The sequence below is a fragment of the Trachypithecus francoisi genome, unplaced genomic scaffold (genome assembly GCF_009764315.1).
Source record: "Trachypithecus francoisi isolate TF-2019V2 unplaced genomic scaffold, Tfra_2.0 Lachesis_group5, whole genome shotgun sequence".
NCBI classification, from domain to species: Eukaryota; Metazoa; Chordata; class Mammalia; order Primates; family Cercopithecidae; genus Trachypithecus; species Trachypithecus francoisi.
This window is the reverse complement of record NW_022681470.1, coordinates 94,929,528-94,957,224: the sequence shown is the minus strand read 5'-3', so window position 1 is coordinate 94,957,224 and position 27,697 is coordinate 94,929,528. Positions and strand designations below refer to the sequence as shown.

Below are 27,697 nucleotides of genomic sequence, written 5' to 3'. Positions count from 1 at the left end.
CCTGCCTCGGCCTCCCAAAGTGCTGGGATTACAGGCATGAGCCACCGCGTATGGCCAAAACCAATCATTTCTGAAGAAGCTTCATTACAGTCAACAGAGTCAACCTCTCCCTTGTTCAGCCAAGATTCTGGCTGGTCCAAGGTCTATATTCCCTACTCAATATCTGCAGAAAGGGCCAATCAAGGGGGATTTAGCTAAAAGGCAGAAGGGAAGGAGGAAAAGATAGGCGCCACCAAATGGCACTGCTCACAAACCAGCCAAGACTGCATCAGGAGCAAGAGCACCTGACCCCAACCCTAGGTACAGTCCTGGGTGGTCTCTTACCGAGGTTCATGGGGTGGTCCACTCTGCTCTATCATGTTGAACTCACAGGTTTGACTAGCGAACTGGGCATATTCTAACAGCCCGCTGATGGGGTTCTTCAGCTGGCACTCTGTCAGTTTCTTGTAGGGTGAACACCGTGGCAAGCCATGACTGTAGAAGGAGGGCATCTCCATGATCGCTCGAAACTCACCTGGTGCTGCGCGGATACTATTCAAGTCATCTGGGATGTCATCTGTGGCCCACTGGCCATTTTCAAAGTCAACATACCCTGCTTTTGAGGGGCCATTATTATGAACAGGTGGTTTCAGTCTTACTGGTTCTGGTCTTGCCTCCTGCCTGTTTTCTAACTTTATGACAGGTTCCTGCCCATTCTCCACTTTTTCGGTGGTTACCATGTTATTGGAGGCATTTGATGTGGGTATATTACAGGTGAGGAACTCTGTGTTTCTTTTGGTCTCAGGGATTGCAGCTGGAGCGATTTCAGGAACACTGTTCATATTTCTCTTGATTTGCATCCTCTCTCGCTTCTTGTCTGTCAAATGCCATATGGGAGGGGTTGTCCCTTGTCTATAGACATCCCCCTGCCTTTCCATGTCAATTAGCACAGCATTTATATCTCGGGCCTTGGTGAGGCCAATATTTTTAGCTAAATTCAGGGCAGAGGAGTCAGACACATTGAAGAGATAGTCGCAGATTTTCTCCTTGATCTCAGCCATGTCAAAAAACTCAAGAGGATCTTCCAAGGCAGATGTGGAGTTTCTGTCTTCAGGTTCCAAACTCGGCTCTGAGTTTGGGGCTCCTTGGCTATGACCGTCTGGTCTTACCACTCCACTGTGCTGGTTCCAAGCCTGAGCTGAGACTGCGATAAAAGGCTCAAGATCTTCTGAGACAGATGAGGAGTTTCTGTCTTCAGGTTCCAAATTCGGGTCTGAGTTTGGGGCTCCTTGGCTATGACCGTCTGGTCTTACCGCTCCGCTGTGCTGGTTCCAAGCCTGGGTGGAGACCGCGATTTTCCACAAAGGGGGTGTTCCTGCCTCTTTCTGTAGCTTGCCCTTCTTTGCCAGGGAGTATAAAACTCGATTGATTTCTTTCTTTGGAGCCCCGAGTTTCCAAGACAGATCATGTGCTGTGGTGGCCTTCCCTTCCCCAAGCTCTTCCAAGAACTTTAAGATTCTTTGTTCCTGATCTTGGTTGATACTTAGTTCCTGGAAATGTGAGGAAAGGCAATCAACACTTCTCCGTGGCAGAATCCTGCCACGTGGTGAAGGATGCTGGAACCCTCTCTGGAGCCCCTGACTTCCCAGATGCACGCACCTGGGGACACCCCTGATATCCACTTGCCTGCCTCTGGTACTAGAGGCAGGTAGTACTGGAAACCTTGGCTGGAGTCCTGGGAGGGAAGGTGGCAGTGACGGTGTCTGCTTTCTAATCACCGGCGCTTCTGGGATCTGTCCCTTGAGAAACTCTATTTGCTTAAGCAGGAAACTATTGGGGGAAGATCCTGGCCCAGGCTGCTGGTATCTGAGCTTTCTGTGCTCATAGCCTTGAAATGGATGGGGGTAGTATCCGTTGAGGGAATACCCCTGCAGAATAAGACAGCGGAAAAGAAAATGAATTAGGGCTGCAGTGGTCAACCTGTGGAGGCCCCTCCCTTTGCTGCCTGTGGAACAGCCCTTGATGGGCTGAGAAGGCAATTGAGCCATGGGCTTATGACTCAGCTAGAGTGACTCGCCTACCTCCTAAAACCTGTCTAGGGGCCTGCCAACAGGAACACGGAGAGGGAGGGGGGCAGGAGGCAAAGCACGCAGAGCTTCCAGGAGCACAGAGGTTCTGAGGCCTCAGCATAGCCTCTCCAGCAACCTAACTTACTTTTCCCTTTGACGGAATTTAAGGGAGTTGAGAAGGAAATTTTCTAGTCAAAACAATTACCCTTTTAAAATTAGAACAACAAATAAATGTTATTTTGTTTTGAAAACAAAAACAGAAACCTGAAATAACCAGTACAATCACATGAAATAACCAAGGGAGACGGGACTAGGGAAGGGACGAGATGACCTCTCCTTGAGTCAGGCTCACTGGCGCACAGCTAGTGCACCTCTGCCCACCTGTCTCTAAGATCTATTGTTTGGATGACTATGACAAAAGAATAAATCTGATTGGGTCAAACTGAACCCCAGTCCTCCAAGGCTGTAACAGTGCAGTAACAAAAACAACCTCCAGCTGGGAAAAGGCCACGGGACCTCAGAGTCATCTCTGTGGCTCTCCACTGCCATCCCGGGAGGATCAGAATTTGGTTTTCAGGGAGCTGGAGGGTTTCCTGATAAAAATGGCACCCTGTCCTCACTCTTCAGTGTGGTACCCAGGCTCAGAAGGGATGCCAGAGACTTTTGCCCAAACCACCCAGGCTCTCCTGGATGTGTGGAGCTGGCAGCATCTGCTCCTCAGACCAGCCCTCCTTCCCTAGCTACCTCCCCATAGCTGCTTCCACCGCATGTTCTTCTGAAACCTGACAGACAGGGCATAAGCAACCCCATGTTCTCATCTGCACATTTACCAGAACACCGAGCACCTGTGACCCCTTTCCCCACCCACCCACCTGCAAACCAGTACTGTCTTCTCCCCAGGGCTGTTCACTGGAGGGTGATGGAGCCAAGAAGTACTTATAAGCCTGGGGGTGTCAGTAAATACCTTGCTTCCTTTCCCTGAGGCTTGCAGACTGGGAGAAGGGATTCTGGCAACATTTGCTCACACTCACCACCCCCTCCTCAGACTCTCCTGAAGCCTGCACAGGTAGAGCTGAGACCCTTTCTTACATAACTCTAGCCTTCTACTCTTCCACATCCTGACACACTTAGGGGATTTTAGCATTCTTGTCAATCACTCTCACGGTGCCCTGGCTACAGGGATCCTTAACCCAGTGATCTCCATCTCTACCTTTCTGCCACACAATTGGCTTGTCTAGCTACTCCTTCAATCTCACTATGACTGTAACCTAGGCCATCACACCAAGACCTCAAATCCTGCAACTCTTTTACAGTGGCTGACAAACTTTTTCTATAAAGGGCCAGATAGCTCTGCCACTGTCACGCAAAAACAGCCTCACACAATATCCAAACCTTTATTTACAATTCATTTACCATGAAGTTTTATTTATAAAAACAGGTAGTTTGTACCTGTGGGCCATAGTTTCTTGACTCCTGCTCTTTTCTGATGGTGACTTCCCTGTGTTTCTACAACTTCCGCTCCTTACTCTGGTGAAACCTGCTCCTCGCCTGACCCTGGTGAAGCCGCCATTCAGTCACCCTGATTCTTCCCCACTCTGACTTCACGTACCTCCTTACCCCACCTGGATCTCATGTCAGTGCCCTTCTCCACCCAAGGCCCACTGTCTCCTTTTTCTTCTCCAAAGCTTCCCAATGGTACTGGAGAAGGACCTTGACTTATGCTAACAGGTCCCATAAAAATTCCTTCTCTTCAACTTCAGTTGGGTCTTCACTGTGTGGTGGTCAATTCTGTTTAACAAACATGCGTTAGTTCACTGTGGATTGAGCGCTCTTCTTTTAATTCTCCTCCCAGGGTTTGGTGACACAGCACCAAAGGTCTTTCACCTTTTTTTTCTTCTTTGTCCCTTTTTCCTACCCCTTATAATTTTTTAATAGCTATTGTATTAACAGATCCACCCTTTATATAATCAGTCTCCAAGGTTTTAAGGACCTCTTCTTCCTTTATAATTTATTTCCTAGGTTGCTTTAATCACTGCCCGAACCTAAACTAGCCCTCTGAAGCAAAAACACTCAAATCTACTATGTTCAGCCACTACCTTGTGTGGGAGCTTAAGATCTGAATTTCCAACTATGTCGACAACCTGTCCACTTAAATATCCTGCCATAATTCAAGCAGCACATATTCTGAACCAAATTAATAGATCCCCTCAAACTCAGCTCCTTCTCCTGTAGTTCTTATTGCTAATGGCATTACTCTCCTCCTAGCCTACTAAGGCTAGAAACCTGAGTCATCTTTGCTGCCTGCCTCCTGGCCTCATCTCCTGGATCTAATCAGGTAGTTGCCAAGTCCCGCCTTGTCTGCCACCTCTGTACTGTCTCTTACATGTCTTCTTTCAGTTCCAGCCCCTCATTACCTCTTATTGGGCCACTGCAACGGCCAATCCAGGTGGCACATCTCCCTCCACCGCCACCTATCACAACTCTGACCCTTTCCTTATAGAGCTCCTTAAATGCCACTTGCTTCAAGAAACTCCTTGATTCCCACTTTCTTCAGCCCTTGGGGTTTCCTCTCCTTGAGCTTCTCCTACTCAGTACCTGTTAAACCATTTACTTTACCTTGTATCAGAGTTACTGGATTTTTTTTTTTTTTTTTTTTTTATGGCACACACAGATTGCAGTGCCTGAAAGGTAATTAACATTAGGTGTCCTACAAGTTATACTCAACTCTCTATTCTCAACATTCCCAACACAGTATTGATGAAGGGCTTCAGTTGATTCCACGGTGAGCTCCTGGGGATCAAGGACTATGCTTCAATCATCTCTGCCTCCCTAGCACTTGGCACAAAGTTGATTCTCAACAAACATTTGTTGAATTAATGACTGCATGAACAAGATGTCGCTATGCGCTATGCAAGCAATCATATCTTCTTCCTTGTTCCTCTTGCTGCACCCTCGCGCCCACCATATTGCTAGGAACAGAGGCAAATGTGTGTACAGAGTGAGTGCTGGCTCCCAGAGCTGAATTATGGGACTTAGGTCTTCTCCTATTAGCTCTTTGAATGACCTTGGGAAAAAAAACTGTGTTTCAAAGTGGCTAAAGTCAGTTAAAAGCTAAATGTTTTTTAAACTGCTACTCTTGACTCAAATCTGGAAAATATTTTAATGTCTGTCTATAGAAGAGTTAAATTATGATACATTCATTCTATGGAATAGTACTTACACAGTTATTTTTATTTTTCTTTTTTTTTTTTGAGACGGAGTCTCGCTCTGTTGCCAGGCTGGAGTGCAGTGGTGTGATCTTGGCTCACTGCAATCAGGCTGGAGTGCAGTACGATCTCAGCTCACTGCAATCTCCGCCTCACAGGTTCAAGTGATTCTCCTGCCTTAGCTGGGATTACAGGCACGTGCCACCACACCCAGCTAATTTTTGTATTTTTAGTAGAGATGAGGTTTCACTATGCTGGCCAGGATGGTCTCGATCTCCTGATCTCATGATCCGCCCTCCTTGGCCTCCCAAAGTGCTGGCATTACAGGCATGAGCTACCGCACCCGGTCAGTTACTTTATTTTTTCAAAATGTGTCACATCTATTTGTATTCACCTGGGGATAATTTAGGAACCATATGTTAAATAAAACAAAAAGTTGTAGAATATGTACATTATAATTTTTTTTCCCTAAACCAAAAGAGAAAATCCATGAATGTGTATGTGTGTGCACACAGGAATGAACACAGAGAAAAGAAAGGATATACAAATTTGCTAAAGGATATCTTAGGGCAGTAGGGTTAGAGGGAGAGGGGGAGGGGGAGATTAATTTTTCTTTTTGCCCCTTAAATCCCCTAAAAACCAAGCCACCACTGAGAACAGCCATTTGGAAAGCTACTGAATAGGAGAGCAAGAAAGTGAGCAAGCAACCCATAGTGATCATTTCTAAATCTCTCAGCATCGCCTCTACGCAAATTACATAACAAGTTGTTTAACATTCATCGCTCCCCAAATTTCACTTTGATCTGGTCTCACTACCAGATCAAGAGATAAGCACTACCCCCCTTTGCCTTTACCACACAGGTTCCACAGTGTCATACACTGATACCTGTGCAGAAATGCTTTTCCTTCAAGGCAGGCGTCCCTAATCCTTTCAAAGGAGTGGTATGTATGTATATCTTAACGAAATTGAGGTATATAATTTAGATACAGTAAAATTTATCCTTTTAAGTGTATAAATCTATGAGTTTTGACAATCGCCACTACAATCAAGATACAGAACATTTCTATTTCCCTAAAAAGTTTTTTCATGCCACTCAACAATCAACTTCTTTCTTGATACCCAGTCCCTGGCACCCACGGATCCACTTTCCATCCCTATAACTGTGTTTTTTTTCCAGAATGTCATATAAATGGACTCATAGAGTATGCAGTCTTTTGAGTCTGGCCTCTCGTGCTTAGCATAACGCACTTGTGAGTCACCCGTGTTGTTATCTGTAACAGTAGTTCCTTCTCACTGCTCAGCAGTTTATCTGTTAACCTGCTGAAGGACATTTGTTTTTCCAGTTTTTAACTATAATTTACAAAGCGGTTAACAAGCTTTCTCCTACAGCTTAAGAAGGGCCATTTTTAACTCCCAGACGGCCTTCGGGAGGTGGATAGGGTACGCTGAGGATAGCGTGCGCTGCTCAGAGTCCGAAAGTTGTTCAAATGGGGCTAAAGTGGGGGTAGAGGGTTCCCAAGGGGCCCTAGCAGAAAGGGAGACGGGGTGTCTGCCTTGACATGGGCTCAGGCCTTCCTACTCAGATGGGGGCGCATTTTCCCTCAAGCCCTCTTCACTCACTGCTCCATTCTGCAGAATTAATAAGCAGGATACAAATTCACAAAATCCTAAATCAGCACAGACACAAACACACACCCCCCCACACACACGCTCTAACACTCACAAGACGCACGAATTCCTAAACCAGCAATGCTGCTTGGCAAGACGACACACACACATACACACACACACTCACAAGACAGCACACACTACGCACTCCAACACAAAGCCCGTGAGGTTGTAAGACAAGCCCAGACGGCGGCGAAGGTCCAGGGCCTGCCTGGCCGGCCCGGCTTACCTGCCGCGGGTTCATGGCGCCCGCGAGGCATTGCCCGACCCGACCCGCCGGCGGCACGACCCTGGCGCGACCGCTGGGCCGCGCCAGCCCCTCGAGGCCCCCACACCCCTGCTGCTCCGCACTGCAAGTGGCCCGAGGCGTCGGCACGGGAATCTGCGGGTCTGCGAGCCGGGCCCAAGATGGCTCCGGTTCAATTTCGCTTTCGTTTCCTCGGAAAGCCTTCCCCTCCGGAAAGTTTGGCCAAGAGGAGGGGCTTGAGCAAATCTTGCGCCAGTGCTTGGTTTCAGGTCGGTTGCAAGTCGAACCCCTCCCTTGCATGAGAACTACGGCAGGAACTTTGTTTTTTTTTTTTTTTTTTGTGACGAAGTCTCGCTCTTGTTGCCCAGGCTGGAGTGCAGTGGCGCAGTATCAGCTCACTGCAACCTCTGCCTCCCGGATTCAAGCGAGTCTCCTGCCTCAGCCTCCCGAGTAGCTGGGATTACAGGCGCGCGCCATCACTCCAGGATTTTTTTTTTTTTTTTTTTTCCCAGTAGGAACAGGGTTTCACCACATTGGCCAGGGTGGTCTCGAACTCCTGGCTTCAAGTGATCCGCCCACCTCGGCCTCCCAAAGTGTTGGGATTACAGGCGTCAGCCCCCCGCCCGGCTGGTACTCTTCTTTAGGAAAACCGCCGTTCCAGTACTGAGCTCCTAATTCCCCGCACAGGCCTTAGGCAGAGCAAAACAAAAACAAAGGCACGCAAAACTTCAGGCCAGAAACAGCATGAGGCCCTGTCCTCCCTCCCTCTGCGCCAGTGCGGTGGTGGCCGCGTCGCCAATGTGGCGGGGTAGGAGTGGGGGGCGGGAGCGCAGATCTCTTCAAACGACGAAGGTCCCCACCGTGGGACCTTGTTAATGCTCCTACTATGTTACAAACTTAAGCAGATGCCAGCCAGTAAAAAGTACCAGGAGTAGCAACAGCAGCAGTGAACAATTTAGGATCTAGGTCATAAAAATTATCCCACCAGGCAATGGTTAAGTACTTTACATCTCCCTTAATCTTCACAACAGCCCTCCAAGGTAAGCATTATTCCCACTTTGCAGGTGTAGAAACCGAGGCTTGACTAAGGCCACGCTGCTGCTAAATTCAGGTCTGAAGGCGGAAAGCTCAGTCTTCGGGGCTTCTCTACATTCATTCAAATTACACCATTACTTTCAAAAAGATAACTTTTGTTATCTGGAGGGACAAAAGTCAGATTTGCTTCATGGTCAGGATTCTTCTTTCTTTTTTTTTTTAATTCGGAGTTTCGCTCTGTCGCCCAGGCTGGAGTGCAGTGGCGCAATCACCGCTCACTGCAAGCTCCGCTTTCCAGGCTCATGCCATTCTCCTGCCTCAGCCTCCTGAGTAGCTGGGACCACAGGCGCCCGCTGCCACGCCTCCGCTATTTTTTTTGTATTTTTTAGTAGAGACGGGGGTTTCACCGTGTTAGCCAGGATGGTCTCGATCTCCTGACCTCATGATCCGCCCGTCTCGGCCTCCCAAACTGCTGGGATTACAGGCTTGAGCCACCGCGCCCAGCCCCCTGTGTTTAATCTTAATTTTACCCCCCTGCTTCTGAGATTACAAGGCAATCCCTTTATAGCAGTATTTCCAGCTGATGCCCTTTTATGGTGTTAGTCACTCCAAATTAACATTCCCTTGCAGGCTGGGCTCTGTCTTCCTTCTAGGCCTTTGCACATTCTATTGGTTGGCCTAGCATGCCTCCTCCACTGCTTCCAGTGAAGCAACCTTTCAAATCTACAAGGGAGGCCTTACCCACAGCAGGTAGAGGGAGGGGAGGAGGAGCAGGTGCTGTTTGTGGTTTCTTACTCCATGCTTCTCAAGTTACTGGGCACCTGTCCCTAATAGGGCACTTGTACATTCCGCTAAAAACGCCCCATTCGATCATTTAACAAAACTTTACTAAGCACCTAATTATGTGGCAGATACTGTGTTAAGCACCCAGGATATGACACAAATAAGAGCGCCATCCTTTAGCTAGTCTGGTGGGGAAGATGGATGCCTCAGTAATCACAATTAGCATGTATTTCTTGTTCATATATCTGCCTCTAGAATTGTCAAGTCATCTCCTCGGGGGCAGGCAGCATATTTTATATCCCTATTTCGCCTTCAGAGGGCTGGTTAATTGAAAGAATAACAGACCACTCAGTAGGTATAACAAGGGCAAAACAATTCAAAAACAACTTCACAGGAGGTAACAAAATATCAAACATATGAAAAGGTCCTCAACCCCATCACATCAGAGAAATGCACAGTATAGCTACAGAAAGCTACTGTCCATTCACCAACAGACAGCATTAGCCAACTGATCAGACCAGTGGCAGCAAGGATGCAGAGCAGCTCCTAGTCACTACAGGAAACCAGTTTACCATTATCTAGAAAGGTCTGACTATACACACCCCAAGAAGTTCATAGTTGCATTATTTATAATGTCTGTAATAGCCCCCAAACTGGAAACAACCCAAATGTCCATCAAAAGTAAAATGGATAAATAGTGGCATATGCCTATGATGGAATACCATACAGCAACAAAAATGAAAGATCTATGCATGCAACAAGGTAGCTAATTATCTAAATATGATACTGAGTGGGAAAAGCCATATGTATACTATATGGTCCCACTTACAGAAAGTCCCAAGCCAGGCAAAACCGAACTATAGTATGCTCTGCATAAAAGACAAAATGAGACCAGGCACGGTGGCTCACACCTGTAATCCCAGCACTTTGGGAGGCCGAGGTGGGCAGATCACGAGGTCAGGAGATCAGGACCATCCTGGCCAACATGGTGAAACCCTGTCTCTACTAAAAATACAAAAAATTAGCTGGGCGTGGTGGCAGGCGCCTGTAATCCCAGCTACTGCAGAGGCTGAGGTGGGAGAATCGCTTGAACCAGGGAGTTGGAGGTTGCAGTGAGCCAAGATCGTGCCACTGCACTCCAGCCTGGGGACAGAGCAAGACATCTGTCTCCAAAAAAAAAAAAAGACAATATTGTGGTTAATTACTTCTAGGTAGAAAGGTGGGAGTTTTGACTGGGAAGAAATATTTTGGGTACTGGTGATGTTCTAGCTCTTGACTTGGGTAGCAGCTACATATGTTTGCTTTCCAATAATTTAATTATACATTTATGTTTTATTCACGTTTCTGTATATATATGCTGTATTTCACAAATTTAAAAGCTAAAAACAAACAAGAACCACAACAAACTCTTGCTGTTGCAATTCCAGTCCACTTCCCATGTTTTTTTTTCCTTCGTTTAAGTAACAGGAGTTATATCTTACCTCTGCTTTGTCTTCAGGCAAGACAATCTGAAAGCCTTTAACCCTTCTTCAGAAATGATCCAGAAAAGCTTTAATCACAACTACTGTGTGAGGGAAACTGGACCGCTGCTCCGCCCATCCCTTTTAATCTAACATAGGACTCAGTGGTGAAGCAGTGACCTTTCCTTAACAGAAGGTCAGTTTATGCCTTGAAAGAACAACTCCTGTTGTCATTTAATCTTAGCAGCTCAAGTAACTGCAGTCTTATTCATAAACGTTTTTTCTCCTCTTCCTCAGTAATTGTTTTAACTCCCCCAAGGTTGAGAGGTGGTGATGTCTTTTTTTTTTTTTAACTGTTCTATTGTAGAAACCTGACAAGTTGGATGAAGGTCTTTAAAAAGTAAACAAAAGTAATAGGTTTATTTCAGAAAATACAGACCAGCAAACACAATAAAAATCACCCATTGTTAATTCATCATTCATCCGTGCCTACCCTTTCAGTGTTTGTAAAGGCACCACCAACACTGAAAGGCACCGCCAACACATGGGTGGTCAGTCCTCTCCCAAGGGAGGAGCTCTTCCTATAAAGAAAGGCTCACCTCCCCAGGGGCCTGTGAAATGACCCCAGATGTGTCTATACCACCTAGGGTTACTTATTAAAAACCACCTAAATGATTAAGAGTTACTCTCTACAAATGAAGCACTCAGAAACTCAGTATCCTCAGAAGTCTGGCTTCCACATAGCTGTGCCAAGCTCTAGCTCCATAACTGCATTCAGGGGGTGAGACTTCCCCACTTACAGGAAAGGACATGCTATTATCAGGGTTCCTGAGTTGGTTTTGTTTTCCAATCCCTGCCATTTTTGCTTTTTAACTATAAGTAACTGTTAAGTCTGGCTTAGTAATTTTTTTTTTTTTTTTTTTTGAGACGGAGTCTCACTCTGTTGCCCAGGCTGGAGTGCAGTGGCCAGATCTCAGCTCACTGCAAGCTCTGCCTCCCGGGTTTGCACCATTGTCCTGCCTCAGCCTCCCGAGTAGCTGGGACTACAGGCGCCCGCCACCTCGCCCGGCTAGTTTTTTGTATTTTTTTAGTAGAGACGGGGTTTCACCGTGTTAGCCAGGATGGTCTCGATCTCCTGACCTCGTGATCTGCCCATCTCGGCCTCCCAAAGTGCTGGGATTACAGGCTTGAGCCACCGCGCCCGGCCAGTAATTGTTAATTTGGTTTGTTGTGGATCTTCTGTTTAACCTTACTACGTGCAGGAATACATATTTACAACAGTCTTTTTTAGTCTATAATTTCCTATAACCAGACTTTACTACACATATGGGCTATATCCAATTGGAACGTCTATCTCCCTGTCTACTGTAAAGCAGATGTCTGCAAACTCCTTCAGTATTTGCTCATACAGTGATACTGGGACAGAAATGTACTGCATGTGAATGTATCCTAAACAATCTGCAACATATTATCAAAGAAAGTAATAAATTACTCAGTTATTTTTAAGTACCAGGGCATCATTTTAGAATAACTCTTAGGAAACGCATAGCAAGCAATTCAGAGTTGCTAGGCACAAATGTATTGCCCTCCTTTTTTGTTACTGTTGTTTCTCCTCAATTCTTTATCATTGAGTTTTTTATTTCACTAAAACAGCTCCTAACAATCAACATTAATTTTCTTTTTTTTTTTTGAGACAGAGTCTTGCTCTGTTGCCCAGGTTGGAGTGCAGTGGCGTGATCTCAGCTCACCGCAACCTCCACCTCCCAGCTTTAACTGATTCTCCTGCCTCAGCCTCCCAAGTAGCTGGGACTACAGGCATGCGCCATCATGCCTAGCTAATTTTTGTGTTTTTAGTAGAAGTGGGGTCTTGCCATGTTGGCCAGGCTGGTTGTGAACTCCTGACCTCAGGAGATCCGCCTGCCTCAGCCTCTCAAAATGCTGGGATTACAGGCGTGAACCACTGCTCCCGGCTACAACTGGCTTTTGAAGTTACAAGAAAGCAAGAAATGTGGCCGGGTGCAGTGGCTCATGCCTGTAATCCCAGTGCTTTGGGAGGCTGAGGTGGGCAGATCAACTGAGGTCAGGAGTTCGAGACCAGCCTGACCAACATGCAGAAACTTCATCTCTACTAAAAGTACAAAATTAGCCAGGCGTGGTGGCACATGCCTGTAATCCCAACTACTAGGGAGGCTGAGGCAGGAGAATCACTTGAACCTGGGAGGCAGAAGTTGCGGTGAGCCAAGATCACACCATTGCATTCCAGCCTGGGCAACAAGAGCAAAACTCCATCTCAAAAAAAAAAAGAAAAAGAAAAGAAAGAAATACCTCAGGTACACCCAGAAGAAAAAGAGGTATCTAAGAGCTATTAAGTGCCTTTATCCAATCCAGTAAGTTATCTAGTAACAAAGAAAAAAAGTCGTATTTATCAACTATATGTGCCAGGCTTAAGTATTATATAATAAAGATATAACATTTGTAATAATATTACATATGTAAAATAATACTAATAATAATGACTAACAGGCCTGTGTACAATCTTTTGCAAGTATGTATAACCAATAAATGTACATTCAGTCTGATAATTACCCCACAGGGTGACCCTATACAACTTGTGGTTTTATACATTATATCCTGACACCCTTAAGCCGCCTCTCCGATGCTAGATTGGTCTTGGATGCAGCACCTGACTGACTTCTGGCCAGGCTCTGGCCAACACAGGCGTTCAGCTACTGGCCTACACTTGGATTCTACTGAGTGGGGACCGAAAGTGGGAGATCTCCCATCTTCTTCTTCCCTAGGATTCAGATCCAGCCTGTGGGGACTGCTCTCAGTCCCAGCCTCATGCAAGAGCAATGCCCCCATCTCCATGGCTTGTAGAAAACAGGAGGGGACAATCACAGTCCTGTCCTGGGCAGGCTCAAGGCAGCCACTGCCCTGAGTTCTGCAGTGTTTCTCAGGGAAATAGGCTGATTTCACCAACAGCCAATTTGCGGAAAGTCAATTTGCCAAATGGTCAATTCCTTGAATAACCAATTTACGAAACAACCAATATGTTGCATTTACTTTTTTCTTAAATCTCCCTAGTCTTAATTGACCAGTTTTTATTCTGTCTTCTTAATAGAATTTAGAGGAAATGTGCTCTGCTGTCTTCCTGCTGCTGCAGAGCAGAAGATTGAGGAGAAAACTGAGGAGGCAAAGGGGTAGGATGGAGGGGCTTTTGTAGAACTTTCAGTGAACTGGTTTTCTTGGAATTTGACAGAGAGCCATTTCCAAGTGACCACTTGTCTTTAAAAGCGTTTCTTTTAGTCTTGGCAAGTTCAAAAAAATTTCCATCTACACACACAGAGGAGAGGGCCATGTGAAGACAGAGTAGAGAATGATTTGATGATGCTGGCCTTGAAGACTAGAGCAACGCGGCCGCAAGACAATCAATGCCAGCACCCACCAGAGGCTGGGAGAGGCAAGGAATGGATTCTCCCCTACAGCCTCTGGAGGGAGCACAGCCCTGCCAACATGGCCCAGTGATAGTGATTTCAGATTTTTGGCCTCCAGCACTGTCAGATAATAAATTTCTGTTGTTTTAGAACACCTAGTTTGTGGTTATTTTTTACAGCAGACAGCCATGGGAAACTACTACAGCATCTTTGCTGGGCAGTACAAACCAGGGAGCTCCAAGTCCAGGGCTGCCAGAGGCTTTGCTAGGCCAGACAGGAATTTCTGCATTTGGGTACATCAAAGGGAAAAGGCCAAACAGACTAGATGTCATAGATGTACTTATACACAGCCATGATGTCCTTTTTTTTTTTTTTTCAATCAGACAAGGTCTCTGTCACCCAGGCCAGAGTGCAGTGATGCAGTCATGTCTCACTGCAATCTCAAACTCCTGGGCTCAAACAATCCTCCTGCCTCAGCTTCCTGAGTGGCTGGGACTACAGGTACATACCACCATGCCTGGCTAATTAAAAACATTTTTTTTTGTAGAAATAGGGCCGTACTATGTTGCCCAGGCTGGTCTCGAACTCCTGGGCTCAAGCGATTTGCCTGCCTTGGCCTCCCAGAGTGCTGGAATTACAGGCGTGAGCCACCATGCCTGGCCACATTTTTTAGTTAAACCAAACAGTACTGCCTTCTCATTATTGTCCAACAGAATTAGAGCTTTTAGTTTTGTCTGATTTCATTTTTTTTTCTAGGAAGATACCATTAATTTATATTTTTTAAATGATGAAAATAAATCATCTGTGAAATAAATAAATTTCCAAGGCAATAAAATAAAATGCAGACAAACTTTTAGTAAGATTGTGTTTTGTGATTACAACCTCCTAACCGGTTTCCCCGCATATACTTTGGCCTCTTTTCTATCCAGTCTTCTCGACACAGCTTGTGTGATCTCTGAAAACCAAAATCTGATCATGTTATGCATGAATTCAAGAAAATTCTAAACTAGCAATTAAAGGGGGAGGGGGAACACAGGGAGATGGGTTCCAAGAGGGGACAAGGGAGGCTTCAGCAATACAGATAAGGTTCTCATTCAGGGGAAGGTGTTAGGTTTACGCACATTCATTTCATTATTATATTTCAGTGATACGTATATGCTGCAGGAATCTTTTATGCAAATCAAATATTTACATTATTAACAAAAAAATACTTTGATGGCTTCCCAATGCTCTTAAGATAAAGGCAAATATCTTTACACAATGGCTCCAAGGCCTTACATGGCCTAGCCCTGCCTCCTTTCTCCCTTCTGTTGGACTATGCCCCATCTCTCTGTCCCCCAGCCTCCCTGAGCCTTCTTTCCCCCCCTCTAGATTGCCATGCTCCCTCCTGCCACATACTTGCCCCTCTCTCTGGATTATTTCCCATCCTTTTCACTATACTGTGATTTGCCCTTCAGATCTCTGCGTAGTCCACACTTCTGGAGGACGAGCTTGAGCTCTAGCCCCTACCCCCTCACACTACATGCTTTCAAAACCCCCTCCTCTCTTTTGGAACATATTTACATTTGTAATTTTACATTTCTTCATGTGGTTTTTTTGGTAAATATCCGTCTCTCTTACTACAAGTTCCAAGAAGCTAGGGTTATACTAGTGTTTTGCTTTCAGCGTGCTCAAAAATATTTACTGAAAAACTCAACATGTGCATTTCCCTCAAGAGACAGTCCATAGCTTTCAGACTCCCAGATAGATCTGTGTACCCAAATCGAAGGTTAAGAGGCACGGCTCTAAAGACTTTGTTCTTTCCACTGTTGTACTTCAACTCTGGCTTATGTCTTCCTGACCTGGCCTACTGCCCTCTCCAGCACTTCTGTCTGGAGTTCTAGTGGATAATGGGTATCTCAGAGGAGGGCTAAAGTTCCCAATATGGAGTACAGTAAAAAGTTAAAAACTACAAAGTGATGAATCCCAACACGGCTGCCTAGCCAATGGACTGGAGTTCTACCAAAACAATGACTGGGGCACTATTATCCTGACTCATAGACACAGTGAGAGATAACTTATCAAAAGCCCCTGCAAGCATCCTGTCCTGCTTGTTGCTTAGACAGTGCCTAGTCCAGATAACACTGGCCAATAAGTAGCATTTGGAGAATTTGATTCCCTAATATGCGACAGAGACTGTGAGTTTTAAAAACCTACCTCATCCCTCATTGCCACCCCCAAAGCTTACATCTCAGAGCCTAACTTTTGCACTGAACTGGTTCTCTGCTGGGCAGTAAAACTTCTGCTTAGCATATCAATCTTTGATGCCAGAGTCTAGATTCTTACTGTAACAAAGTTCAAAGAAGGCAGGCATTGTGGGCAGAGGTGGGATTCTGCATGAAAGTGATTGACGCTAATGATCACCTTTCCCTCCTAAGCTGATTAAACCAACATGAAACCTCTTCCAAACAGGAAGATGTGAGAGGATACTTAATATAATAAAGGCCATCTATCATAAATCAACAGCCAATATCATATGTAGAATGGAACAGTTAGACACTACCACTCAAATGAGAAACAAAAAGGCAGGCTACCATTTCCATTGCTATTTTCCTTAATTCTAAGATGCACTGCTTTTTACATCCTAACATTTCTGATAGTGGAATATGAATTATAGTATAAGTATACATTTAATACAGTGCCCCCCAAATCTGTTATTAAATCAATAGCATGTCCTTATGCTCAATGGTCTTAAAATAAAAGAAATATGGTATTTAACACATGTTTACTATATATATTTAATATATTTTATACATATGGAAATTCTTACATATTCTACATTACAAAACAAAAATAAGAGATAAACTATTAAAAAGAAAAACAGATTATTTGCAGATGATATCATCATAACCCTAGTTGATCCAAGAGGATCAACTGAAAAACTCTTAGAACCAATAACAGTCAAAGAATATGGTTGAATATAAGAGAAATATATAAAAAACAATAGCTTCTTTATATGCAGGGAAAATTACCATATTCTCAATAGCAAATAAAACATTAAAAAAAAGAAATATCTAGGAATAACCCTAAGAAATGTGAAACGCTTACACATGGAAAATTACAAACTCTGCTGAGGAATATGTCTTAAATAGAAGGACATACCAGTCTCAAATGTGATGGCAGAATACTTTATGAATGCTAATTAATACCAAATTAAATAACGATTTACTGCAAATACTATGAGGTTGGAGCAGGAAGGAGTGGATACCTGACAAAATGATTACTCTAAAGTTCAGATGCAATTGATGGGAATAAATAAATAAGGTTCAAGTACAAGAACAAACAAAACAGTTTTTTTTAAAAAGAAGACAGCTATGCTAATTAAACCAAGGCAGGACTGGTATAAAGCAAGGGTAGAGCTTCAGACTAACAGAAAAGAACCACCTCCCTCCAAACAGAGCCTAGTGTGTGCAGACATCCAATGCACGAGGAGGAACCAAAAACAGCAGTGAGAAGTGGGCTAACTGGATGGCTATTTGAAAAAAAAAAAGTCTAGGGTCTAGCCTTATATTAATAAGCCAAAACAAATTGCAAATGTATTGAAAGGCTAAGTGTAAAAAAATTAAATAAAAACACCAAGAAACAGGCTGTGCGTGGTGGCCTATGCTTGTAATCTCAGCACTTTGGGAGGCTGAGGCAGGTGGATCACCTGAGGTCTGGAGTTTGAGACCAGCCTGGCCAACATGGTGAAACCCCGTCTCTACTAAAAATACAAACATTAGCCAGACATGGTGGTGGGTACCTGTAATCCCAGCTACTAGGGGGGGCAGAGGCAGGAGGATCGCTTGAACCCGGGAGGCAGAGGTTGCAGTGAGCCCAGTTCGTGCCACTGCACTCCAGCCTGGGCGACAGAGTGAAATTCCATCTCAAAAAAAAAAAAAAAAAAAAAAAGAGGCAGATAGTGCTAGTGGCCTATGCTAGAACCATGCCTCCCTTTCTGAGAGTACTGTGATTCTGTCCACTTTCCTAAGAAGGCCAGGTTCCCTCCCCAGCCCCAGAGGAAGGATGTTAATTAATCTAATCTAATCCAGTATTGAGGATTCCACTTCTTTTGCCAGTGATACATGTGAAACATTTGTGACCAGCAAACCACAAAAACAATCTGTCTGGGGCTGTCTCAGAGAAAGGGCTCCTCGCTGGGAATAAGTGATGTCCAGAGGATGGCAAGGCAGCAGGCTGGAACACTGCTGGGTTGCTGAATCAACCATCATGGGAACTGCTCTATCTGTACGAACCAACACAACACTGCCTGAAAGACCAAAATACTCCTGATGATGTCTGAGAGGTGGGCTAATCTGTGATTTTATTGACTTTTTAATAGCTTTCTATAATTTTCAAGTTCTTTTTAATAATAAAGCATGTATCACCCTCAAAATAAGAAGAGTAAGGTTAATAAGAACAACAACAACAAAAAAAAACCCAACTACTTACTGCATGAATCTTGCCCTTATGAAGCTCACAGTCTAGTAATGGGAACAGTCATGTAAATAACTGACTAGAATATGTGATAAAACCACAATGGGATGCCACTTCACGGCTACAGAATGGCTAAAATAAAAAAGACTCACAATACTTAATGTTGGTGAGGATACGGAGCAAACTAGCATTTTTGTATACCATGGGAACATAAAATGGTACAACCATTTGAGAAAACTGTAAGGCAGTTTCTTCTAAGGCTAAACCCAGCATTTATATTCCTGGGTACTCACCCAAGAAAAATGGCCACAAAATGATTTGTACAAGAATGTTCATAGAACCAGGAGCTGGAGGATGGAGGGAAAGAGGAGCTGTTAATGCATATAGTTTTAGATCTGCAAGATGAGAAAGTTCTGGAGATTTGTTGCACAACAATGTGACTATACCTACAATGTGACTATACCTAACACTACTGAACTGTACACTTAAAAATGGTTTAAGGGCTGGGCGCAGTGGCTCATGCCTGTAATCCCAGCACTTTGGGAGGTCGAGGCGGGTGGATCACGAGGTCAGGAGTTCAAGACCAGCCTGGTCAAGGTGGTGAAACCCCATCTCTACTAAAAATACAAACATTAGCCAGGCATGGTGGTGGGTGCCTGTAATCCCAGCTACTTGGGAGGCTAAGGCAGATAATTGAATCTGGGAGGTGGAGGTTGCAGTGAGCCAAGATCGTGCCACTGCGCTCCAGCCTGGGTAACAGAGCGAGACTCCGTCTCAAAAAAAAAAAAAAATATATATATATATATATGGTTTAAGATGGTAAATTTTATGTTGTATATTTTACCACAACAAAAGACAGGAAAAAAACTGTTCATAGAGGCCAGGCACGGTGGCTCACGCCTGTAATCCCAGGACTTTGGGAGGCCAAGGCGGACAGATCATGAGGTCAGGAGAGCGAGACCATCCTGGCTATCACAGTGAAACCCCATCTCTACTAAAAATACAAAAAGTTAGCCGGGCATGGTGGCGGGCACCGGTAGTCCCAGCTACTGCAGAGGCTGAGGCAGGAGAATGGCGTGAACCCGGGAGGCGCAGCTTGCAGTGAGCTGAGACTGCACCACTGCACTCCAGCCTGGGTGACAGAGTGAGACTCCTCCTCAAAAACAAACAAACAAACAAAAAAACCGAAAAAAACTGTTCATAGAGCTTTATTCTTAATAGCCCCAAATCGGAACAACCCAAATGTCAATCAACTAAATGAATAAATAACTTGATGCATATTCACACAATGGATACTGACACATGCAACACGGTTGATCCTCACTGAAAGAAGCCACACACAAAAGCACATACTGACATGAAATTTTAGAACAAGCAAAACTAATCTAATCTATAGTGATAGATATCAGACATCAATAGTGTTGGCCTTTGTGGGTAGTGGTGACTAGAAAGAGCCATAGGGGAGCTTTCTGAGGTAATGAAAAATGTTTTACTTCTTGATTTGGATAGTTAAATGGTATATATTTTTGTTAAAATACATTGAAAGGCACACATAAAATCTGTGCACAGAGGTACACATAGATATACCCCCATGAAAAAAGTCTTAGGGAAATAGTGAGGAAGGGGAACAGGAAGAGGCTGAATTCCTCATCTTGGCTACATGCTGAAAAGCTGTTGTCAGGCATGAGTGCCTCTTTAAACCAGACAGCCATACATAAATATCTTTTCATGCGGCAACTTATGGAAACACTAAGAATACTAAAATTATGATTATCTATATATGTGAATCTCAGTTTTGTCAAGCAAGCTTTTTACTATTCTAATAAATTATTTAAAAAGAAAAAATATAAGTACAGTAATATAAACATCCTTAAAACAAAACATAGACCTTTAATTAAAACTGATTTTATTTAAAATATTATACTATTTTCATCAAATATCTTGTTAAAATCTGAAATAAAACTGAATGCTAGCTTTTTAAAAGTCATATGTAAAAATGCAAGCCATAAAAAAAAAACTAGAACACAGAATAAGAAAAAAACCGTTTTATGCTCACAAGCAAAAGAAATCAAAAAGGATAAAATCTGTCTACAAAAGAATGAAAATTAGATTTGTATTTTTAATGATAAAGCCAAAATTAGATGACAAACAATAAACTAAAAAAAATTCACTGCAAACAAACTTGTTTGCTTTTTATGAGGGCAAATTCATGTTTTTTAGAATATTTGTATATTTTAAAAATCACTTAAACGCAGTAAGTGAATAGACAAAACATTCACCAAAAATTTAAAAAGTAAAAATAAAAATGGCTAAGTATGGGTAAAAAGGGCTCAAATGTAATTATCATAAAAAATGCAAATTAAAATCAGATGCTATTTCAAATTTAGCTAAGATTTTCCCTTTTTAGTAAAATATTCAGTTCTGGAGAGGAGGGTAAGGTGAGGGAGAGGCACAGTAAGTACTCAGGCATTGCTGACGGCAGTGGAAACTGGTATTCACTTTTTAGGAAGCAAATCAGGACTAAGCACTACAACAGAGTACTGCAGCTAGACTGAAACTGCCACTTGGATATTTGGAGTAAGAGCAGGGTTAAATAATAACCCTGTCATTTCAAGTGTCTATTTGTATGAAAAGTACTTTTTGTTGTTGTCAAAAGAAAGAAAAAGGTATTTTTTCCCTTTCTTCATGTGTTGAGGGGTGGGTGTGGCGTGGCTAGGGTTCCCGCAGATAAGGCATAACATGTAACCAGGAAGATGGATGTGCTCTGCAGGGGCCTGAGGATGTGGGTTTAGGCCCTCCCTGGGAGAGGGCTGAAGACAGACACTTGAGCAGCCCATGTCCTGAAGAGCAGAGTGGGCTCTGAGCCACTGGTTCCCCACCTGGCTCTGCTACATATCCTGTGGCAGAGCATGGCTGCATTTGAGTGAAGACCAAACAAAGGTGATGAGATACAGTATAATTACTAGCTATGGCTGTAAAAACTCGAGGAAAGGGCAGGCACAAGACCTATATCAGGCTGTTAGATAGCTCTAATGGAGGGCGAGATGGACTAGATGCAGAGTAGTCTTATTTTTGTTCTTGAGTGTTTTGGTATTTAAAAAGAAAAAAGTTTTAAAGTTGACAACTCTTGGTCCCCAAACTCCAGTCCAAGAGTGAGTTGCTATTTATAACGGACTAAGAACAGTGCCTGTCACCTTGTAAGTTCTTAAATAAATTTTTAAAAATAAATACTCCAAGGAAAGGGCCTGAAAATATGGAGAAAGCCTTAATATATAACCCATCAAAGTTCAGAAAGGTTTGAGAGGAGTGAAACATCACACAGGGTAGAATTTCCAGCTGGAGACTCCTTGGGCCTGACCTCTGCAGGTTCAAACACATATGGGTAGAGGTGTGCTGCCTTCCTGGGATGCCATGGTACTCAAGTTTCAGATATTTACAGTGAGAAGTGTGTCTATCATGCAGACTGGAATGTTCATCAACATAATGCCAGCATTTTCTTCCTGTGGGAAGATTTCCATTCATTCATTTAATAAACATTTACTGAACATATACTATATGCCAGTATGAGGCACTGTCCTAGGCCTCAAGGTAGTTTTGTTTTGTTTTGATAACAAAGAAAATTCCTTTCCACATTGTTCTCATGGAGCTAATGAGAGACAGTCAATGAGGAGAGACAGGCAATAAAGAAATAAATATACAATGTCAGTTATGAGTGCTATGAAGACAAATAACGCTAGCTAAGAGTAGGAGATAAGGAATACAAAGCAAAGGGCACTCTGTCCTCAAGGGGCTCTCAGTCTAGTGGAGAAATGACCAATAAACAGACAATTATCAAACAGAAATAAAATCTAAAAGGGGGTTGTGCTCAGGTGTTTATGGGAGCAGAGAGAAGGGATGCCTCGCTCATTAAGGAAGGTGTCAATGAAGGCTTCTGGGAGAAGCATGACCTGAATCTATAAGGATCACCTAGATGAAGCAATGGGGAAGGGCAACCCAAACAGCAGATGCAAAGGTACAGAAAGGACGGAGAGCACATAATGGATACCACAGTGGGAGTCTAAGTTTGATGGACAAACACAACCCACTGGATTCATTACAGTTGGAAGGTTCTAGAAGGACCCCAAAGAAGTGAGATAAGAGCACACATGTAAGCACACATGTGTGCATACACACACCCCTGCAGTAGTCATGTGCTGTTTCTGCCTGCCTAGGACCTCTGAACTTCCCATCCCATAAGGTTATGGAGGAGCAGTTTACTTTCTCATCCCAGGAGTGAGTCTATGATGCAGACCTCTCCAATTGTGGTCTCCCTGTTTCCTTGTCAGCAATGGTTAGCTTACAATGCTAAATGACAGCCATCAGGTCATAGGCTTGGGGCTGCTGACTGGGAGCTTTTTCTGTATACATAGAGAAAGCAGCAAGAAGGTCGGGCGCGGTGGCTCATGCCTGTAATCCCAGCACTGAGGTCAGAAGTTCAAGACCAGCCTGGCCAACATAGTGAAACCCTGTTTCTACTAAAAATACAAAAATTAGCTGGGGGTAGTGATGGGTGCCTGTAATCCTAGCTACCCAAGAGGCTGAGGCAGGAGAATCACTTGAACCTGGGAGGTGGAGATTGCCGTGAGCCGAGATCGTGCCACTGCACTCCAGCCTGGGCGACAGAGCAAGACAAGCAAGACTCCATCTCAAAAAAAAAAAAAAAAAAAAAAAAGAAAGAAAAGAAAGCAGCAAAAGAGGATGAGGTCAATAAACAAAACGGAACGGAAAAAGGAAGGACCAAGAAAGCCCTCATGACATCATTTTAGACCCAGGATCCAGCCATGCCTAAAGATTGCCTTTGGACTTTCTAGTTAAATAATCAAAGGGAGGAAAAAAACTGTTTTTGCTTAAGTTAATTTACACTGGGTTTGTGCCACTTGCAAGTAGATTAATATACAGTCCTTTTGGAGAAGAGCTTCATTCTGTGTGCATGTGGCAAGGGGTGGTACAGAAGGAAAGGGAGGCTGATGTCAGAGGGTCTCACCTATTAAGTCTGATAAATATGGTGAAATAGGTAGCTTCAAGGTAACCAGAGGGTATAGAAGCAGCAACTAGACCTCCTTGGATGGAGAAACTGAGAAGTGTGTGTGTAAGTCGCAGTCTATATGGATGGGTTATATAAATTTTGTTTGTTTCTAATAGTTCACTATGCAACCATAAGTCATCTTTAAATATCTTTAAGACACAGACTAGCTCATCAAAAATACCAGGAATATCATCTGTTTGAAACTAGTGTACTATTCCTACAATGAATGCACATCAATCACAGGTCTTTCCCAAATATTTAATTTTGAGACAAATATAACATTTTGAACTCTTTATCCCTGATGTGAAACAACCATCCAGTGCTCTCCAGAAAACTCAAGCAGTTGTACCCATTAAGGTCCAAGTCTAACAGATGTTATAGCAAAACAAATTGCTCTATCTCAAGAGATTACTACAGAAGCCCAAAAGCTCAGATTCCGTTGTTCACATGTCTGAGAACGCTAATCAGTTGGTCACAGATAATACTACCAATCTTGGTCTGAAACAGAGCTTCAAATCTTTAAATCCAAGAATCAGAAAAAAGCTCATATTACAGTGTGTTATAGTATAAAATTAGCTGGCTTAAGGAGCCTTTGTGTAATAAGCACTGGGCCTCCTTCTGGCAGAAATAACAATGCCTCAGGATTTCTTTTTTCCACAAGCATTTTCCAAATACCTACTTCGTGCCCATGATCCTAGCACTGTGTGCCCATGAGCCTTTCCTTTTTCTCTGGGTGAAAAGGCCAAACCTTGGTTCATATCTGGACAATGCTAAGTAAAAAATGTAAAATAAAAGGTATCATTGGACAATTTGAGATGTTACTCTTGCAGCCAGTGCTGGCCCACTAAACTCTGGGCCTCCTTTCCCCCACCACACCAGGTTTACATTGCTGGGATACTAGTCACTTAGAAAGAGCAAGACTCAAACCACACAGCTGGCTTCCAGTTCCAGCTCTGCCGTTAACTAGTGTCAGGACCTTAGCCAAGATTCACTTTTGCATCTGTAAAATGGGGATAATATTTAGTGCACTATGTTGCTGGAGGGATGAAATAAGTTAGCACATGTAAGGTGCTTGACACAGTGTCAGGTGCACAGCAAGTGCTATATAAAGAGAAGCGAAAGGCCAGGTGCGGTGGCTCATGCCTGTAATCCCAGCACTCTGGGAGGCCGAGGTGGGCAGATCACTTGAGGTCAGGAGTTCGAGACCAGCCCAGCCAACATGGTGAAACACCGTCTCTACTAAAAATACAAAAATTAGCCAGGCGTGGTGGCATGCTCCTGTAATCCCAGCTACTCGGGAGGCTGAGGAGGGAGAATCACTTGAACCCGGGAGGTAGACTTTGGGGTGAGCTGAGATCACGCCACTGCACTCCAGCCTGCGGGATGGAGTGAGACTCCTTCTCAAAAAAAGAAAAAAAAATTAGCCAGGCATGGTGGTGCACATCTGTGATGCCAACTACTTGGGATAAAATGAGAAATAAAATAAAATAAAATGAGAAGCTATAATTAATACAGTGAGTTTTGTTTTTATTTTGTGACAGAGTTTCACTCTCATTATCCAGGCTGGAGTGCAATGGCGGGATCTCGGCTCACTGCAACCTCCACCTCCCGGGTTCAAGCGATTCTCCTGCCTCAGTCTCCCAAGTACTGGGATCACAGATGTGCACCGCCATGCTGGGCTAATTTTTGTATTTTTAGTAGAGACGGGGTTTCACCATGTTGGCTAGGCTGGTCTTGAACTCCTGACCTCACGTGATTCGCCTGCCTCAGCCTCCCAAAGTGCTGGGATTACAGGCATGAGCCACTGCTCCCAGCCTAAAGTGAGATTTTTCACCCCTTTGCAGTTCTAGAATTTAATGCAGAGAGATTTTACAGCAGAGAGATTATAGATTTTGAGATTTCCCCCCCACCCCCCCCCAAGTCTACGTATCATATCTGGCAATATAGCAAACATCTAAAATAGCAAAAAGTTCTCCTGCTTCTCAAGCAGCTGTACCAACAGGAAACCTTCAGCAAGGGAGCAAGTCCAAGCGCCTGGGTACTGGGCCCTTACTAATAATAGCTAGACACTTCGAATTCTGACACCCAGGGCAAGGCAGATATAATTATCCTCATTTTGTAGATAAGCCCAAGTAGGAATGGAGAGGTTAAATAACTCATTCAATGTCAAACAGCTGCTAAGTGGCAGACCTGACTCCAAAGTTCATGTCCGCTTTCCACTCTATTTCCCTGCTTCCCATACAGCAAGCACTAACTGTTTGTAAATAACGAACAAAATATTTCAAGATCTTTAAAAAGATGGGAAACAAGGCTTCTCTGGTACAGAAAGAAGTTGGCATCACAACTGCTGACAGTTTGACGCCCTTGCCTTCTCTGCTTCCAATGACCCGCTCTAGCAATCCTGCTTCCCTCGCTAGCAACAAGACACTATGTAGGCCTCTGTTTGTAAGTCTCCTCCCATAGCAGCCTAGACTCTGCTCCCTCCGCTAACTGCATGCTTGGGCTCCTCCACACAACATTCAAAATCCAATGACAGGTATCCCTTTTTGGAAGGCAAGTTTCCCAAACTCTGACACCAACACGAAACACCTGGGGCCGCATTACCCTCTAGTGGGGACCCCAAATCAAGCTAAACAGAGAAGGAAGGGGAGGTGACGCAACTAGGCCTCCTGCGCCAAACAGGCTGAGCGCGGCGGCCGTGACCCCGCAGTGGGCTCTCCACAGTGGCCTCCTACGCCTTCCCTGTGGAAGGCACGCCAGGGCGGCGATGTTATCTCTGGGATAAAGGGCTGGTTCTAATGCAGTTTGTGGGAGAAGGCGCAGCAAAGCGCCTACCGGGGCGAGTCCCAGGAGCCTCGCTCTCCAGTCACTCTCCGAGGCGGGGGAGTCGGCGAGAGGGAAACAAGGGCCTTTGGTACCCAGCTGTTGGGCTCCGGCTGGCACGAGCGCCGGAGCATCCGTGCGCAGCCTCTGCCGCCCACACCCGCGCACACATAGGCGAACACACGGGCGCACACACACGCACAAAAGTACACCGGCCCTGGGCGTCCGCCTGCTGGAAGGTTGCCGAGACCGGCTACAGTCCCCCTACCCACCGCGTCCCCACCCAGCCCTGAGGCCACTCTCAGTGCCCCGCCGGGGCGCCCCCGCGCTTCCTCTAACATCAACGCCAGAGACTGGAGAGGCCGCACGCGCCGGGCGTTCCAGCCCAGGAAGGTGTGGCCGAGAAGGACAGAGCCTCTTACCGGGTCTTGTACTTCCTTGGGACAGGGCAGAACACCCGGAGGCTGCCAGTGCGGCCGATACCCTCCCCCCGCCCTCCCCCACCACGTAGCCCTCTCTACCTTCAGTCGGGAATCAATGGTGTGGTCGCAGATTGGTGACATCATTGGCGCGCCGGGCGTGGGAGGAAGAACCACGTGATTCTATCCTCTTTTGTTTGCGCTCTAGGAAATCAGGGTTTTTGTTGCTAAGTCTTCCTTGGTTTTTTACGTTGTGTTAATGCTGCTGTTTTGGGTACGGTGGGGAGTAGGTACATGGGTTTAGGATGCTGCATTTTTGCCCATGGCCTTGATTGAACTCCTTCTTAGTCATTCATAACGTGGTTGGGCCGGAAGGCCTGAGAAAATACGTAGGTACAATCCTCTTTTTAAAAATAGACCACAGAATTAGCCAATAATACGTTATAACCAGTAGACCTTGAATGGACCGTTTAAATTAAATTAAACGACTTCATTTTTAAAAAAATATAATGAACACCTTCTTTAACTTGACATGCTAACCAAGAACTAAAATATTATCAATTAACTTTCATCAACTTTTAAGTGGTCCCCATCTTCTGCCACTGCCTCTCCATCAGAAGTAACCCCCATCCTGAATTTGTGTTTACACAACTATTATATTGCTTTAATTTCTTTTCGCATTTATATATATTACTAAGCAATGTATTTTTACTTTTTTAGTTTTGTGTGTGTTTCCAAACTTTCATCTAGAGGCCTGGGCCTGGTACATTTTTCTTTACAAACATGTTATTAAGATTCATCTTTGTTGACTGAAGTTACATTTTGTTCATTTTCACTGCTACATAGAAATCCATTATGTACCATAATTTATCCATTCTCCAGCTGCCAAATCTTTGTGCAATTTCCAGTCTTTTGCTATTTCCAACAGTGTTGGAAATCAGCATTGCTTTCTGGTGCCCCGTGCAAAAATGTCTCTTGGGTATATTTACCTAGGAATAAAATTGATAGGATTTTGGAATGCCAGTATTCCACTTTATATGATAGTACCAAATT

The 27,697-nt window shown here is 44.3% G+C and overlaps 1 protein-coding gene across 7 annotated transcripts in view; it reads right to left on the bottom strand.

The window, feature by feature from the left end:
• Positions 1-26,803, bottom strand: part of ADAR (adenosine deaminase RNA specific) — a 46,934-nt gene extending 20,131 nt beyond the window's left edge. For 2 of the 7 annotated variants that reach the window (XM_033198700.1, XM_033198701.1), the window contains exons 1-2: positions 7,153-7,586; positions 325-1,907 (exon numbers count right to left, since the gene is read on the bottom strand). In XM_033198700.1, coding sequence (XP_033054591.1) covers positions 325-1,907; positions 7,153-7,470 — 1,901 coding nt within the window. In that variant the 5' untranslated portion in view covers positions 7,471-7,586. Of the gene's footprint in view, positions 1-324; positions 1,908-7,152; positions 7,587-26,647 lie in introns of those variants that run through there. The other 5 variants (XM_033198702.1, XM_033198703.1, XM_033198704.1 and 2 more) reach the window with 5 other exon arrangements.
• Positions 26,804-27,697: the final 894 nt, after the last annotated feature.